The sequence below is a fragment of the Sodiomyces alkalinus genome, assembly GCF_003711515.1.
Source record: "Sodiomyces alkalinus F11 unplaced genomic scaffold SODALscaffold_2, whole genome shotgun sequence".
In the NCBI taxonomy this organism is placed as follows: domain Eukaryota; kingdom Fungi; phylum Ascomycota; class Sordariomycetes; order Glomerellales; family Plectosphaerellaceae; genus Sodiomyces; species Sodiomyces alkalinus.
The window spans coordinates 2,317,605-2,333,791 of record NW_021167080.1 but is presented as its reverse complement, the minus strand read 5'-3'; the positions used below and the strand labels follow the sequence as shown (position 1 = coordinate 2,333,791).

Sequence of the window (16,187 nt, the reverse complement as noted above, 5' to 3'; positions counted from 1 at the left end):
TATAGCTTCGATGTGCGCCGCCGGAATATCGGTGAGATGAGCCAATCTGATGTCCGACTTCGGTTCCGGGATAGATAGATAGACTGGTTATCCCTAAGAGACGTAACGTTCAATGCCGCACAACGGTATACGGATGAATTGACGATGAGAAGGAGTACGATGAACCCTTAGCTCGACACCAAACATCAAGGGTTTTGTGAGCTGAAGGCTGAGAAGACACCGTCATCCACCATGGAGGATGGACGCATGGACGGTCCGGACAGGGGTGTGAGCATCCAGTCAACGTCCCCCACAGTGGCCACACCATTGTATCACAAGAGTCTCCTCTCCTCCAGTTGAGCAGGCAGCAGTCTGTCTTGTCAGCCACGTGACATACAAGAGAGATAGATGGGTTGCAATGGACTCACCTGTCAGTTCTGGTTTATTAGTGGTAAATTTTTGATTTTTTAACTATTTTTTTGACTAATTTTTTTAACTTGTTTTCTCTGACAGCAACTGGGAATACCACGATAAAGAGGCCGTTAAAGTACGCCTAACAGCAATTGACGCTTCTTCCCAAGATGGATGCCTGACCTTGCCGACCTATATCTATATGCTTTGTAGAAAATGGACTTTGCGTCCTGTCTATATACTTAACAGAACATGGATGAGAATGAGAAAAAGAAAAAGAAGAAGAAAAGACCACTGGCTTCGAATGCGATGAACCAGCAACTAAAGAACGGAAGCTTGACGCTCACTGTACTCTACCTCGGCCGACCATAATAAGCCGTAATTCCCTGTCCTCCATCGCGAGAGAGGCTCTGCGCTCATATCAATTTTTCCGCTGGTTTTTTTCCTCCCAAACAACCTCCTTAGGCTCCGGCTTTTGTGAGCAAAATTGGCGGGCGGTGGAGGAGCAGGTGTTATCGAAATCGACCCAATCTCAGGATACGGCTTCAGCAGATTCCCATTCCTCGTGGCAGGTCGAGGTGTGATCGTCGGAGGTAGTACGGGTCGAGGAAACGGCGAGTACGAGCACCCACCGGCTGACGGTCTCGACGCGCTCATGCTCCTCTCCCTGGCGGGACGAACTTGTCGCCCTGCGTCTTCCGCGGCTGTCCCGCTTTTGGGCTGTGTTGAAGTCGTCTCCCCAACGGCGTCTTGGCCATCCCCTTTCTCGGCCTGCATCTGTGTTTGGTCCGCCTCCGGCTGTCCCCGAGAAACTTTTCGTCCGGTCTCCTCCGGCGTGTGGTCCGGGGGCGATTCAACGGAGAGGTCTCCCCTCTTCACCCCACCGTCGCCCTGGGCATCCCCAAAGCCACGGTCCTCTCGCAGCTTGCCCTCTTCTTCACGACAGACGATGACGTACCACCGAATATCTTCGTCTGGCTGTAACTTGTCCCGCAGTTTCTCGAACCACCCCACATCCTCGCCCCGGCTCGTCTCGACAGCCGCCTTATCGGACATGCACGCCTCGTACAGCGCCATCTCTTCCACGACCGACACGCTGAGATGGACACGGACGGCATGGTCGGCGACGAAGGCGTAAGGCCGGCCAACGTTCATGGAGTCGCGGCAATCGTGCTCCTCGAGGAGCTTCACCGCGCCGTGACCGGGAAGGGACGACGTCGTAGCCGGCTCAGTTCCCTGTGCGGCAAGGGGACGGTGGGGGAGAAAGTCGAAGGCGGTGTAGAAAGATCGGATGATCGCAGCGGAAGATTCGGGAGCGACGGTCGAGTCGAGAGCGGCGTCACCAATGTCCTGTTCGTGGGCGAAGACATGGATATTGGGGCGATGCCACCTGAAGCCGTGACAAAGGTAGGTCGAGGTCGACATGGCTAATTTGGCGGTTAGGGGCTTTAAAAGTATGTCAAACAAAAGATGCTTCGTTATGGCCGGGGCCTGAAATTCAGCAGCCGTCACGGCGGAATAGGATCGATTCAGGGGAAACCCCAGCGAAAAGGCAAGAGCCAGGTTTTGATTGAAGAAATGTCGCGTCTTTCGTTCGCGATAATGCTATGGGGCAGGGGCAGAGGGAGGAGAAATAGGTTGCTACGGGAAAAAGAAACAACAAAAATCCAAACTGAAAGTGAAAATGAATTCCAAAAAGGCCAAATGAGCCCCAGCTACTCCTTGGGATTGAGCGCTTTGGCCCCATTGAGCTGACGAGGAAGCAAACAAGCTACGCACTCCCCCCGTTGGGGGGTTGGCAGAGCTCCAATTGCGTTATCCTTCCAGTTCCAAGTGGTTGGGGTCGATGAACGGCCTTGTATCCGTACGGCTAGTTGGCGAGGACATCCTGGAGGCTTTGTGTCAGCTTTGCTGGCGAGAGGACTGTTTTCGTGTTTGTTCGTGGGAGCTTTGGGGGCCTCACCGAGTTCCGTCGCCTCGTTTCCAAAAGATGTACGATATTTGTGATATGTTTTTATGATAGGTACAGGTAGGTAGGTACCTTACGGAAATACATGCGGGTCCGCATGAAAGCTTGGCTGACTAAGCGGACCCAGTTAGGCTTGGATTTCCGTAACTCCTCTTCACTGTCAGCTCCGGTGTCGCAATCGTGATAATAATTCAAGCACACTAAGGTAGTGACCAAGGCCCGCCCTCTACAACGCACAAGGATGCAATGCAACCACGACGTATGTATAAGCAGCACATAAGGTAAATAAGGTAGGCACGAAGTACAAAATTCAGTCTCACCGTTCTTCCGCACCGTGTGTTTTGACCCAGGCTCACTGTCTTGCTTATTTTCTGACGGATGTGCTTCGGAGCTTCGAATTGGACGCCGAAGTACCCATACTTGATAGCGGGGATCATCGACCACCAGGTCCTCGACAAAAGATCACAATGTATCCACTTCTTCATAGAGAAACCGAACCGTTCCTAGTTGCGTAAATAAAGAAAAGGACGTTTAAAAAGTAAAACGACGTCTAATCATCAAACAGGATAGACACGGGGATTTATTCCCTTATAAAGGTACGGTTTTAAGGTACTTTCTCGGACATAGAAACGGCGCAAACCATTCGTCAACCGTCAACCGTCAACAGTCAACCGCCGTCAACCGACAGCCCCGCACAGTCTCCTCGGCCCGATGCTCGCACCGTCGTTTTGCCCTGCCGGCTGCATGTGGACATGCATTGGCCCCATTTCTTTTTGACATGAAGGGCGCGCATGTCAGATGTCATGTCATGGAAGTACAATACTTCGTACCTTCCCCGTGCTGCGGACGACGGACTTTATCACGACAACTGCGGGATTGGGAGGGGACCCCGTCCAAACCTCATCCAAACCTCATCCAAACCCCATCCAGACCCCATCCAGACCCCATCCTTCACCGTTATTATCTGTCCGTACGTGGCCTAGGGGATGGGCCTAAAAGGCTATGAACGAGGAAAGTGTGACTCCGATCCAGGCACGGCGGGAGAACAGACCGATTTCTTACCCTCTTACATACCTCTTCCTCTTCCTCATACCCTGATACCCCTATACCCATGCGCCCCTGCGTCTCTACGACGGTGATTCGCATCTAGCGAGAGGGAAGACCGGATTTCAATAAAAAGATTCCCAGCCTTCAGAGCTAAAGCCCCAAATCCCTCCCCTCATCCCTCGTCCCGCCTCCTCCTTCTTTGTCTCCTCCCCTCCGGAGCATCGCATCAGCCCTGAGTAAGGTCCTCTGCCCTCTGCCCTCTGCCCTTATATCCTCCCGTCCAGAGTTGGGTGACACTCCCGCTTGACATCTTGGGCCTCGGGGTTCTCGCACGCCCTTCGGCTTGATCCTCCAAATTCGTATCACTTGTCCGGCTCCTCCCTACGCGTCGTCCTGGTTCACGTCGCGCCCTGCCATTCTCTGTACAGGGCCTAATCTGTTGGCCCAGCGTACGCCTTTCTTGTCGACCCTTGGGACCTTCCTCATACGTCGACTCCGACATCAGCAGCCATGGCATCCATTCAGGAGATGGATGAGTTTGTGGACTGGGACAAGGCTGGAGCTTCTACCGGCCCTTCGGTCGACCCTTCTATCGACCCTTCCATCGACCCTCTAGGCACCTCTGCTCATCAAGACATCATACCTACCGATCCTGACCTCGACTTAGTCCTGGCCAACGTCGATGACGACGATTGGAGTTTCTGGGCCCTACAGCACTTCAACGGCCAACCCACCGAGGAGCCCCTATTAGACACCTTCGAGGTCAGCGCCACTTTCAACGACGCCAACCCCCCGCCGGACTCCCTCTCTGAGCCGTGGTGGCTCATTCCGGACGCTCCCTGTGCTAACTGCACCCTGGGGCGATACCAGTGCAAGAAGATTAAGGAGGGTCAGTACAAGAACTACTGCACATCTTGCGTTGCTCTTCGATGCGAGTGCAGTTTCGCCCGCCCGGCCAACTCCGCTGCCCAGGGCCGCAACGCGACCGCTACCGCCATGGACTCCGAATGGTCCATGTCTAGCCTCCCTCTAAACCCATGGCCGACGGCGGGGGAGCATCCCAATGCCATCCCTCAAGAGGGCCTGAACATCCTGGCTCTGCACGGCTCTTCGCACCCGGCCGCTCCCCTTTCTGCCGATACCGCACCATCCAATGCCGCCATTGCCGCCATTGCCGCCATTAACGCCATTAACGCCAGTAGCAGCAGCAGCAGCATCAGTTCCGCTGGCCCAGGCCCGGGCCCGGGCCCGGGTCCCGGCCCTAACACCAACAACAGCCCGCCGCCCAAGATCGGCGCTCGTTTCTCGCGAGAGTCGGTCAAGATCCTGAAGAACTGGCTCCTATCCCACAACCGCCATCCTTACCCCAGCGACGAAGAGAAGGAAATGCTCCAGCGCCAAACCGGCTTGAACAAGACCCAGATCAGCAACTGGCTCGCCAACGCCCGCCGGCGTGGCAAGGTCCAGCCACCCCGGTCCACGTCTCCTCACGTTCGCAGCAGCTACTCGGGCCCCATCGACATCCCACGACGCCCTGGGACCCCCGCCCTGGAGAGCAACATGCGCCACCTGAACCCGCTGGAGCGTTGGGTGGACTCCCCGCCCGAACACGAACCCGCCTCGGTGACCGCCATTGCCAGGGCCGTGGCCTCCAACTCGAGCCAGTCATCGAGCCTGGCCAGCCCCTACAGTTTCGCCTGCACCGACGACGGCTCGAACCGCTCCCTCTGCAACGCCTCCTCCACGAGCAGCGTAGGCACTTCGAGCGGTGGCTCCTTCGCTTCGGCCTACTCTCATGCCTCCCACGGCTCGTTCGGCTCTTTCGGTTCGGCCAACACCCGTGGCCGTCGCCGCCGGAGGAGGCGAGCCAACCCGAAGCGCGTCGACCCCAAGACCTCCCTGGCCGCGCCCCTCAAGACCTTCCAGTGCACTTTCTGCACGGAAACGTTCAGGACCAAGCACGACTGGCAGCGCCACGAGAAGTCGCTTCACCTCTCGCTGGAGCGATGGGTCTGCGCTCCGAACGGGCCCCGCGCCCTCCACCCCGCCCCGAACCAGCCGCCCTGCTGCGTCTTCTGCGGCGAGCCGAACCCGGACGACGCCCACGTCGAAAGCCACAATTACTCCACCTGCCAGGAACGCTCGCTCGACGAGAGGACTTTTTACCGCAAGGACCACCTCAACCAGCATCTGAGGCTGGTGCACAACGTCAAGTTCCTCGACGGGTGCATGAAGCCCTGGAGGGTCGCCACCCCCGAAATCCGCTCGAGGTGCGGTTTCTGCGGCATCGTCATGGACACCTGGTCCATCCGCGTCGACCACCTGGCCGAGCACTTCAAGACGGGCAACACCATGGCCGACTGGAAGGGCGACTGGGGTTTCGAAGCGCCCGTGCTCGAGATGGTGGAGAACTCCATCCCGCCTTGTATGCGACCCCTGAGATACCCCGTCGATCGCCTGCCGACAGTCGTCATCTAACCTCTTTTTTCGTTTTGTTTTACTCTTTCCGCGTCTCCTAGATCTCATTGAAAATGAACGGAACTCGCCTCTGCCCTACGTGGCCAGCGGTGCGCCCGCCGAATCGCCGAGGAGCGCCTACGAGCTCATCAAGATCGAACTCGTCCACTTCATGATGAACCACGAGGACCGGACCGGCAAGCTGCCGGACGACTACCAGATGCAGCTCGAAGCCTGCCGTATCATTTTCGCCTCGGAGGTCCTGTCCCTGCAGGGCATCGACTCCAACTTCTCGTGGCTGAGGGACCTCCTGATGTCGTCCGAAGAGATCACCAGGCAGGCCCAGTTCGGTCCCCTGAGGACGGCCATCGAGAGCAGGCTGTCGATCCTCAAGATCAACGGCAAGGACAACCTTTTCGAGCAGTGCCCGCTGGAGCAGCACCTCCGCGAGTACGTCCGCACCAAGTCGCTCCTGGGGTTAACCGCCATGGACGAGGAGCTGCAGGAGGAAGCCTGCCGCACGGTGGGCCGCATCGAGGAGGTCTCGACGTCGCCCTCCGACTTCATCGCCAACTGGCTGGTGCGTCTGATCAACGCGTCGACGGCCTGGCTCGCCAACTTCCGCCAGCGCGCCCACCTCCCGCGTACCGAGGACATCGTGTGCGCCCACCTGCGGTCGACCGACTCGACCAAGATCGACTCGACCATCCACAACTACAGCCGGCTGGAGACGGAGCTGGGCGTGTACATGGACGCGCAAAAGGCCAAGGGCGTCGAGCCTTCGGACGAGGACCTGCAGCGCCAGGCCCGTATCGTCATCTACGAGTTTGACGACGGGTGGAACCAGACGGCTGCCGATAACATGCAGTGGCTGCACGCTTTCAGGCAGCGTCATTGCCGCCGGGCGTCGCAGGGTAATAATGCTCTGACTGCGGACTCGGGTTCGAGCGTGGGGACTGGGGGGCAGCAGCAGCAAGGACACCTACAACAGCAACAACAACAACAACAACAACAAGAACCGCTGCAGCAACCACAGCTGCAGCAGCAGAGTCTCGCACTCACCCAGACCGATCTAAAACGGGTCGGTGGTTATATGAGGATGAGCCAGCAGGCAGTCAACAACCTCGTCAAGAGCGGGTTCAAGACGGGGACCTACTTCCTCAACGACGCCAACTGTTACCGTCGTTTGGCCTACGAGCTCTCTCGCTATGTCGTTGCAGCCATGTCTCCGAACAATCCGAACCGACATATCCCGTCGGATGAAGAGCTGCAGCACCAGGCTCGTTGGATTCTATATGATGAGTGGGTTTCTTTTTCTCTGCCGCGAGTCCCAACATTCAACTCCCACTCCTTTTTGTGTGCTTATCTTAGAGACAACGACACTAACCACCGATGTCTTCCCCAGTGATGATCCCTGGAACCAAACCGCCGCCGATAATGCAGAGTGGCTGCAGCGCTTCAAGCGGCAAACCGGAATCACCACCACGGGGCCCGGCTTGCCCGAAGGTGACCAATGGTCTCTTACGCAGGGCGGCACCGGTTTCGCACCGCCCTATGCATTCCCCAGCCGACAACAGGGACGGGGCAACTGGCGGCTTGCCACAGCAACCACCGCTTCCGCGACGACGGCACCTCCCGGCACCGGCGCAGTCAAATCATGCCCGCTGTCCTCGACGTCTTTCTCCGCGACCGCCTGCCCCACCGCAAAGGGCAGCAGCAGCACCAGCAGCAGCACCAGCAGCCCCGGCGGCAGCGGGCTCGTAGAGATCAACATCGGCGACGGCACGAAGCCGCTCGACGTGGACCAGGCCGTGCTGGATAGGTACCTCGAGACCTTCGAGACGCGGTACCCCCGTCCGGCGACGGTGTTTTGCTCGCGCGAGCTCGAGGCAGGGCTGGTCGCCTTTGTGAGGGCGCAGGTGGCGTCGGGGCGGGGTTTCCCGGACGATGCGGCGCTGCGGGCGCGGGCTAGGGGTATACTCGGCACCCCTGAGACGGCAGCGGATGATGAGCTCCTGTTGGGCAAGTTTAAGGAGTGGGTTACCGGGAAGCTCGGACTTGAGTCTCAAGCGCGGAGTGGAACGTCGGGGGATCCCAAGACGGGTATGACGGATGAGGAGATGGACAATATCCTCGCGAGCATGAACTGCGAGATGGGAATAGGATGGGGTGCCTTAGACATGGATCTAGGGGTAGAGGGGGGGGGTTGGTTACAAGGTGGCACATCTGGGATGACGACGTGATATGGAAGGGGGGGGACGTGATGACATGACGGCCGGTATTGGCTTCTTGAGGCTCCCTTCTTTTACTGACTTTTTTTTTTCGTTTTTGCCCTGCTTTACAGCGTTTGATGGACGATAGATTTGGGGGCTACGTCCCGGGATATTGCCTTTTCTTCTTCTGTTCTTGTGTTTACATACCCTAGGAGGCGACTGGCAGCGGCAGCTACGACAGACAGCCTTGGTAAAATGATCAATCTTCTCTACTCCTATGACATGATGGCATCGAACAATGAAGAATGCCCGTTGTTAGTCTTGGGGATTAGATAGGCAAAGTAAGTGCAGCCGTAAGCGGGTTTCGTCAAGCACATGCCTATGGTACTGTCCTCGTCTTATTTTGTCTACTAACCAACTATGATCATGTTCCATGATAAGGGATGCCCTGGCGGTTTACACCGAGGGTTCATGTCTGAAGTCTCCTCCCACCAAGAGAGTCGGCATATGCTAACACGACGCTTCGACCTCGCCACTCCTTCCCTTGCATTCCGTGCCGTTTCCTATTGTACAAAGGTAGCTGAAGCGTTCAGCAAGTGCAGAACGTCAGGGGAGAAAGATGAGTAAAAAGAACAAGAAGAAGAAACCCCCCCCCCCAAGAAACAAGAACTCAAGGTAGTGGAGAAGAGCCGTGTCGTCTAATCGTGTTATGTACAGTGTATGCAATGCAGGATGCCTTTCATCCTTCAGGTCCATCTCCCCTGAAGTTAAGCAAAAAGAAAGAAGAAGAAGAAGAAGAAGAAGAAGAAGAAGAATAATAAATAAGAGATGAAACGCCGTGCCGTAGTTGGATAGATGATCGATCACCCGTCTTCTGACACCCCCATCCCCTTCTCCCAACTCTTTCTTCTTATATATTTACACTACCGCGGCAGTATCACGAGGGCCGTGAGGGAGTGTGACCAAGGATGGTGTGAACCGAATCCGGAGTGGAGTTTTTACTCAATCTGCCCCAGTGGACTTCTTGGGATCTTCGTCTGGAACCCGGCTGGTATTGGCCTTCTCCCGGTCGAGATTGGGGAAGATCACGTCAGAGACGTCGGAGTACCAGCCTACTGGCTTGCCCTCGATGCCCTCCTTGATGTTCTGCGAATTGTAGGTTAGGTTAGCGAAACGGCGCAACAAGTCCAAAAAGTCGACCTCCTAGGACCACAAAGAAGAGCCAACATACCTCGGGAAGCTCCAGCCAGTCCGACAAGTTGTCCTTGGGGAAGATGATGGTCTTGCAGCCCGCCCGACGCGCCGCAACCGTCTTCTCCCTCAGCCCGCCGATGCGCAGGACCTTGCCAGTCAGTGTCAGCTCTCCCGTCATGGCGACTGTCGGGTCGACTTGGGCATCCAGCGCCAGCGAGAGCAGCGAAGTGGCCATCGTGATACCCGCCGACGGGCCGTCCTTGGGCACAGCGCCGTCCGGCACGTGGAGGTGCAGATTGGCCTTGTCGAAGAAGTTGTTGTTGGGGAACTCCTTGGCCATCAGGGCCTTGGCGAACGAGTAGGCGATGGTCGACGACTCCTTCATGACCTGTTGGAGGTTGCCGGTGATTTCGAGGTGCGGCCGGCTGCTCGGCTTGAGAGCCGATTGAACGATCGACTCGACGTACATGGCGGCACCGCCCATCTGCGTCCAGGCCAGACCCATGGCTACGCCGGCCGGGTTCACCTCGTATAACCGGTCTGACGTGAAGACGGGGGGGCCGACGTAGTCCTTCAGATTATCCTTGCCGATGCTCACGTGGACGGTGTCAGGCACATCCAGGGGCACCCGAGGCTTTTCCGTAGCAGATGCCTCGCTCGATGTCTCCCCGGCCTCGCATGCCTCTTCCGAGTTCTTCTCCGATTCCTCGAGGGCTTCCTTGCCGTCGCTGGTCAGAGCCTCCTCCTCGGGGAGGGCCTGCTCGCCGACGTCCTGCACGATTTTCAGAGCAGATTTCCGGTACACCTTCTCGATCATCTTCTTCAGATTCCGCACACCCGACTCGCGGGCGTACGACTTGATCAGTTCCTCAATAGCATCCTCCGTGAGCTGAACGTCGGCGTTTTCCAGGCCCGCAGCAGTCTTAGCGGCTGGCGCAAGATATCGCTCCGCAATCGCCTTCTTCTCGTCCGCAACGTATCCCGAGAGCTGGATCAGCTCCATCCGGTCGAGGAGCGGTCGCGGGATCGTGTCCGTCATGTTCGCGGTACAGACGAACAAGACCTTGGACAAATCAACCGGGACGTCCATGTAGTGGTCGAGGAACGAGCTGTTTTGCTCGGGATCAAGAAGCTCGAGGAGGGCCGACGACGGATCCCCCTGGTAACCCCGGCCAATCTTGTCGATTTCGTCTATCAAGATGAGGGGGTTCTCCGTCTGGCACTTCTTCAAGGCCTGGATGACTCGGCCTGGAAGTGCACCGACGTAGGTCCTCCGATGCCCTTTGATTTCGGCCACGTCTGTGAGGCCGCCAACGCTAAACCTGTAGTACTGTCTGTTCAGGGCTCTCGCGATGGATTTGCCGATGGACGTCTTGCCCACGCCCGGAGGGCCGACGAAACATAGGATTTTCCCTTCGACTGTTCCGCGCAGCTTGCCGACGGCAATGAACTCCAGGATGCGGTCTTTGACGTCCTTGAGTCCGTAGTGATCCTCGTCCAGCACTTTCATGGCATTCTCGATGCCAAAGTTCTCGGCGCTTCGTTGACCCCAGGGGATCTGCGTCAGCCAGTCGAGGTAGTTTCGCGTCACATTGAATTCCGACGCCGCCGGCTCCAGGTGGGCGAGCTTGTTGATCTCATCGTCGAAGACCTTGCGCACGGCCTCGGGCATTGCCAGCTTGTCGGCCTTCTCCTTGAAGCTCTCCACTAGCTTGTCCTTTCCGTCCGACTCGAGCCCCAGTTCGCGCCGGATGCCTTTCATCTGTTCCATGAGCCAGTATTCGCGTTGCCGCTTGGTGATCTTGCTCTCCACGTCCTTGGTAATCTTGGATTGCAGCTGTGCGTTCATGAGCTCTTTCTTGAGCACAATGAGCGCCTTCTGTATGCGCTCCTCGACATTCAAGCTCGACAAAACCTCCTGGAGCTCTCCTTGTTCGCCAGACGACACGGCTGCGGCGAAATCCGCCAGTTTAGCCGGCTCCGACATTACGTTTCCTGTCGACTGGCTCATGGAGAACGTTGAAATCTGGTCCCTAAAGAGGCTGTTCATGGTAGCGACCTCCTTGAAGACATTGACGATCTCGTTGGTGACGGCACGGATGACGGCGCTCTTCGGATCATAGGGCTCCTCCGTCAGGTTCTCGACATTAACCAGGCTGACGGGGTACCTCTTAAGGAACGCTGTCGGCTCGTATTTCTCGGCGGTCTGGTCTGGCCGGGGACTGACCGCGCTTTCCTCAAAGCTGGCCACCACGTCGCCCTTCTTTTCTGACTGCGGTTCTTCCTCCGCAGACTTTTGGGGAATCGGTTCCGGAACCGGCTCCACCTTGGCCTCACTCTTCTTCGACTCCTCGCCACCGGGCGGCAGAAGAGTCGATAGGCGGATTCGGCGGTGCGGGTAGAGAATGGCTGTTAAGCTCCCTTGCTCGCCGTGCATGGGAAACGCGCTGGTGATTTGCGCAAAGACGCCCACATCGTACACGTCCTCCGGGTTTCGAATCACATCCTCGTCCGCATTTTCGTCCTTGAACAGGAATGCACCCACGTACGGCTGACCTCTCTTAATCATCTCCGTGATGGCGGCTGCGACATTGGGATCTTTGATCGTGATGGCCTTGTAGAATCCCGGAAATAGCGGGCGTTTCGCGATGGGGATTGCCAGGACTTGAGGGTAAACGTCGGGAATAACGGGTTTCTGCAGGCTTCTCTCGCTCGAGGCTTTACGACCTCGGCGGCCGCCGTCGCTCGAGCCATCACCGCCGGAGCTGGACGAGGAGCCTCCGGCAGCACTTCCGGCAGCACTTCCGGCAGCCTTCCCAGCTTTCCCATCCTGGCCTCCAGCGGGCCCCTCGTTCTTTGCCAACGCCTCGGCGCTGGGATATTTTGGCGCATCGGTTACTTCCTTGTCCCCCTGCTCGCGTTCTTTTTCCAAATTCGCCTTCTTCTCCTCCTCCGAGAGTGGCTCGCCCGACCGATCAAAGAAGCCGCGGCCCTTGTCTTCCTTCAGGTGGCATGTTGTGGTCGAGAAATAGGCCGCGGCCGGCCGGGATCGGATGGCTGGGTCATGTCGCACGCGGGCGGCCACTGTAGGTGTAGGTGACCAAGCAACCCTCGCAGCCCATAATCTGCTGTTGGACTGGGTTTGAAGACGTCTTGTATATGTGGCGGCCGTATGCCGGAGGGTCGAATTCCTCGGAAGGTGAGTCCGAAGAACCATATTGGGTGAAGCAGTCTCGCTTCGAGTCGGAAGACACCACGAGTCGGATCGGATGGTCTGCCCAGGGAGGAGAAAGAAGCCACGCAAACAAGAGGGAGGAGACGCAATAAATGGAGTATAATGCGGGAGGCACAACGTGCTACGGATAGACGGAAAATTCGGTGGCTTGTACGGTAGAACGAACGGTAGAACGTCTTCGCACTCTGCCGAATCGGATTAATAAGGTCAGGATGAAAGGCTGATGACGAGAAGTGGAGAAATCGGAGCTCGGTCAAAATTTCACGCGGAACCGATGCGGAGTACGGTGTACATTTGACAGCACAGCCTGTGATATTCTCGTTGGAGACTCTCGGCAAATCCTCGCAGATACAAAACCACAGTATCTGGCGACGAGGTCCGACATTTCGTACCAAGTACCGAGTACAACGTACGGATTTCGTAACGACTCGCACTTCGTACCTCGAGGTTGCATTGCCGTATTCTGCGGTTGTTCATCCACTGTCCTTTTCATAACGTAACCATTCCCCGCCTAAGACCACGAGCCTTACAGTCGGGTCAGCGTCCTGCTCGTTTCTTGACACTCACCAAACCACAAGTAACACATTCACCTTCCTCGTCACCATTCTTCCCACGCAGCCATTGTAAAAGCTCTCAGTCCTCCCATCTCAGGACCACGGGCCCCGGGAGAGACTTGCTCTTCTCATACAGCCATCCGACGAAATCGCCTTGAACATCCCCTATGGCGTCCCCAGACCAGTCATCGGAAGTAACCTCGACCCTTTCCAAACTCACCATAAAACCCTCCAAAAAGTCCGGCAAGGGCGCCAAAGCCTCCGAACCCAAGGAACCTGTGCTGGACTCATGGGAAGACCAAGAGATTGACTCGGATGTGAATTCGGATTCCGGGGCCGGGGCGGGCGTTGGCTCAGGCGCCGATAACACCCCAGTGCCACGGGACGGCGATGAGGGGTCCAAGGCGCCACCCCCAACGCCCATTTCCCCGTCAAAAGTGCCCTCGACCCAGCCATGGATCCCCCCTCTCGTCCCTCCTTCTCCCGGGACCAACGATGCGTCGCACGCTCCCACAGAACGGCGGCGCCCGGAGAAGACAGACGCAACGGCGCGCCGGATGATCGCTAGCGCGCTGGGCGTCAAGGTGCCGAGGATGACGGAGGAGCAGAGGGCATATGACAGGGCGGTCAAGGAACGGGAGCGCAAGAGGCGGGAACAGGAGAAGGCGGCAGAGGCGAAGAAGCGGGAGGAGGCTGAAAAGGCCAAGGCGGCTATCTGGGATGATTGATGAAGAGCCGGTGGCTTGTTGGTTGTTCGAGTAGCTTTGGCTCTGGTTATGTCCTTGTGATATGTTCCGAATATAGCGGGAGTCTGGGAATATGATACGGTAGCATGGCGCGCATTTCAGCATAAAGCTCTTATCGTCCTGGTAGTAATAAGTGGCTATGCGATCCGCCAACCCGCGATGCTTCATGCGATTATGCTACCGAACTGACACTCGGTACCTACTAAAATGCCATGAATCTCGCGACGTCAAGAACATGCGAGTGGCGCGCAAATTTCTTCTGCAATTTTGTCCCGTGAGAGCAAACTCTCGGTCGGACGCTAAACCGTTTCGACAACGTATATAGCGTGGAAGACCGTGCTAAAGGTGCGCTTCATAGTCCAATGCGAATTCCAACGCAAACTGGTTGGCTACCCTACTTTACTTACTTCGTAGTATCGTGCCCAAGCAAGACTATGCTAGAATAGGTAAGAGAGAGGCGTGTAGTTCCGCTGGAAAAGTCCGCGAGCAATTCGCATTGCCGCTCCTTACAATGTATTTAGAGAAGCTGGGAATCTCAGAATGGGACACGCCGGTCATACCGTTCTGTTTGGGTGCGATCCCTGGCAGTTCAAATGTTCAAATGGCGATGTGATTGTGGCCGTCAGCCACGACATTGGTAATCAAGCTATCCGATCCCTATTGGCTTCCAAGGACCCGCCGGGGCAGGTATATACGGTGCACTAAGGTACCCTAAGGTATACCGGTTACGCTGTACCGGTATATGATATTATATGGTACCTTATATACCTAGTTCTTTGGCGGGAATACTAATTACTTCGTATATTCCGTATTGTACCAGGACATTTTATAGCCTATCCCGGGTATTCTTATATAGATACGGATACCTGTAGCAGCGGGTTAAGATATATCAGCACATAAATAAGGTACGCGAAAGATATATATATGTATTAAAGAAGAGTAAAAGATACTTTGCGGAAATATCTAACTATAAAGTAAAAGGAGGGGAAATTAATATAGATACATCGGTCGGAAGTACCCCATCCGTCTACAGCAATAGCGTAAGTCACACCCCGATAAGGTGGATATAGGCATCTAACACACCCCCCCAGAACTACAGGATTAATCCTAACTATTCTGCTTAAGTAAAGCCGTAAATCTAGGGTAAAATAGAGGCCTAGATATTAATCCAACGGTTAAACGGCTTATTAAAAAGCGCGCTCTTTTTATAACCAAAAACGTCAAAAACGTGTAAAAACAGGTAGCCAAATTAACCCTAAAACTATATTAAAAACGGGTACCTAAATAATAATCTAAAGGGCACTAAAATAACGATCAATCTAGGCTACAGATTATAAACTTAGTACCGCGCCTCTTATAAATTGCCTTAAGCCCCCTGGCTTAGGACCTCTATCCCCAGCAGATATACAAACGCCTTATATTTCTACGGGGGAAGTATCTTAGTCAGCCTATCGGTAACTATCTCTTAGGTTAAGATCCAGGCGATCAGGACCTTCTTCTATTAAACGACCTATCGGATCTAAAGGGCGTGGATATCTAGATACTTTAATCTAGATATAACCTAAGGGCGTAGTACCTCTAAAAGGATCCTTATTTAGTCGTTATCGTAGTATATCGTTAGAGGCTCGTTTTTAAAGGTTAAGGTTAGGTCGTGTATTAATCGCCTAATCGCGATATACTACCTAATAGCAGCAGAAAGGGCTATAAGCTCGGCTTTAGTACTAGAGGTCACGACGCTTATTTACTTATTTGCCTTCTAGTCCATAGGGCCACCGAATAATAATATAGTATAGCCTTAGGAACTATACCGAGTCTCACGGTCGTCCCTAAAGACTACGTTAGAAGTATAGTAAAGTGCGTGCTATAGGTGGTTACTACGTGGTCTAAAGTAAAGGCATAGGGACTTAGTGGAGGCGAGATACTTTAAATACCTATTTACGGTATCGTGATACTATGTTAACGGGTTAGTATTAAATTCCGTAAGCCTCGAAGCGGCCTTAAAGATATCAGGCCTTATGTAATAGGCGGCGTAGTTAATAAAGCCGACTTTTCGTAGATATAGGTGGATTAAATCTATAAAGGCCTACTCGGTTATAGGTTATAAGATATCAGGAAAAGGAAAAGGGCTTTTAACCCTACGCCTACTATAATCCACCTATAACGCCTTAATCTTTTCGGTGATATAGTTCTTAAGGGAAAGCTATAGCCGATATTATTAGCGGTCACGAACCACCCTAATCCCTGGGAACCACTTAAGTAGGCCGAGATCCCTTACTTAAAAGTGCTACTATATCCGTTATATAAGAGAATTAGTAGCAGATTAATATTCCTTTTTATAAATTAGAATAATATCGTCCACGTAGAAGAAGACGATTAGTTCTT

General features: G+C 55.0%; 4 protein-coding genes across 4 annotated transcripts; 2 read left to right on the top strand and 2 right to left on the bottom strand.

Moving 5' to 3' along the window:
- Positions 1–318: 318 nt before the first annotated feature.
- SODALDRAFT_98294 (hypothetical protein) lies at positions 319–2,072 on the bottom strand. Its single transcript, XM_028615835.1, has 2 exons — positions 408–2,072; positions 319–351 (listed from the first exon to the last, which is right to left on the bottom strand). Exon 1 carries the CDS (start codon positions 1,813–1,815, stop codon positions 712–714), a length of 1,104 nt encoding a protein of 367 aa, XP_028468327.1. The 5' UTR covers positions 1,816–2,072; the 3' UTR covers positions 319–351; positions 408–711.
- Positions 1,861–8,590, top strand: SODALDRAFT_356527 (hypothetical protein; the record flags this gene model as incomplete). The annotated part of the gene is made up of 15 exons (XM_028613918.1): positions 1,861–1,982; positions 2,090–2,176; positions 2,297–2,382; positions 2,491–2,539; positions 2,600–2,618; positions 2,710–2,828; positions 3,027–3,105; positions 3,175–3,325; positions 3,392–3,494; positions 3,563–3,642; positions 3,855–5,831; positions 5,926–7,165; positions 7,269–8,032; positions 8,225–8,390; positions 8,518–8,590. The coding sequence occupies 15 exons, from the start codon at positions 1,861–1,863 to the stop codon at positions 8,588–8,590; spliced, it is 5,115 nt and encodes a 1,704-aa protein (XP_028468326.1).
- A 488-nt stretch (positions 8,591–9,078) lies between these two features.
- Positions 9,079–12,982, bottom strand: SODALDRAFT_356526 (ATP-dependent protease La; the record flags this gene model as incomplete). The annotated part of the gene is made up of 5 exons (XM_028613917.1): positions 9,079–9,222; positions 9,308–12,354; positions 12,380–12,544; positions 12,672–12,870; positions 12,947–12,982. 5 exons carry the CDS (start codon positions 12,980–12,982, stop codon positions 9,079–9,081), a joined length of 3,591 nt encoding a protein of 1,196 aa, XP_028468325.1.
- Positions 12,952–14,045, top strand: SODALDRAFT_376305 (hypothetical protein). The gene has a single exon (XM_028614804.1). It carries the CDS (start codon positions 13,227–13,229, stop codon positions 13,785–13,787), a length of 561 nt encoding a protein of 186 aa, XP_028468324.1. The 5' UTR covers positions 12,952–13,226; the 3' UTR covers positions 13,788–14,045.
- The last annotated feature ends 2,142 nt before the right edge of the window (positions 14,046–16,187 follow it).

Bases quoted from the DNA above. Each gene is read 5' to 3' on its own strand.
- SODALDRAFT_98294 (XM_028615835.1), bottom strand. From the start codon at position 1,815: ATGTCGACCTCGACCTACCTTTGTCACGGCTTCAGGTGGCATCGCCCC.
- SODALDRAFT_376305 (XM_028614804.1), top strand. From the start codon at position 13,227: ATGGCGTCCCCAGACCAGTCATCGGAAGTAACCTCGACCCTTTCCAAA.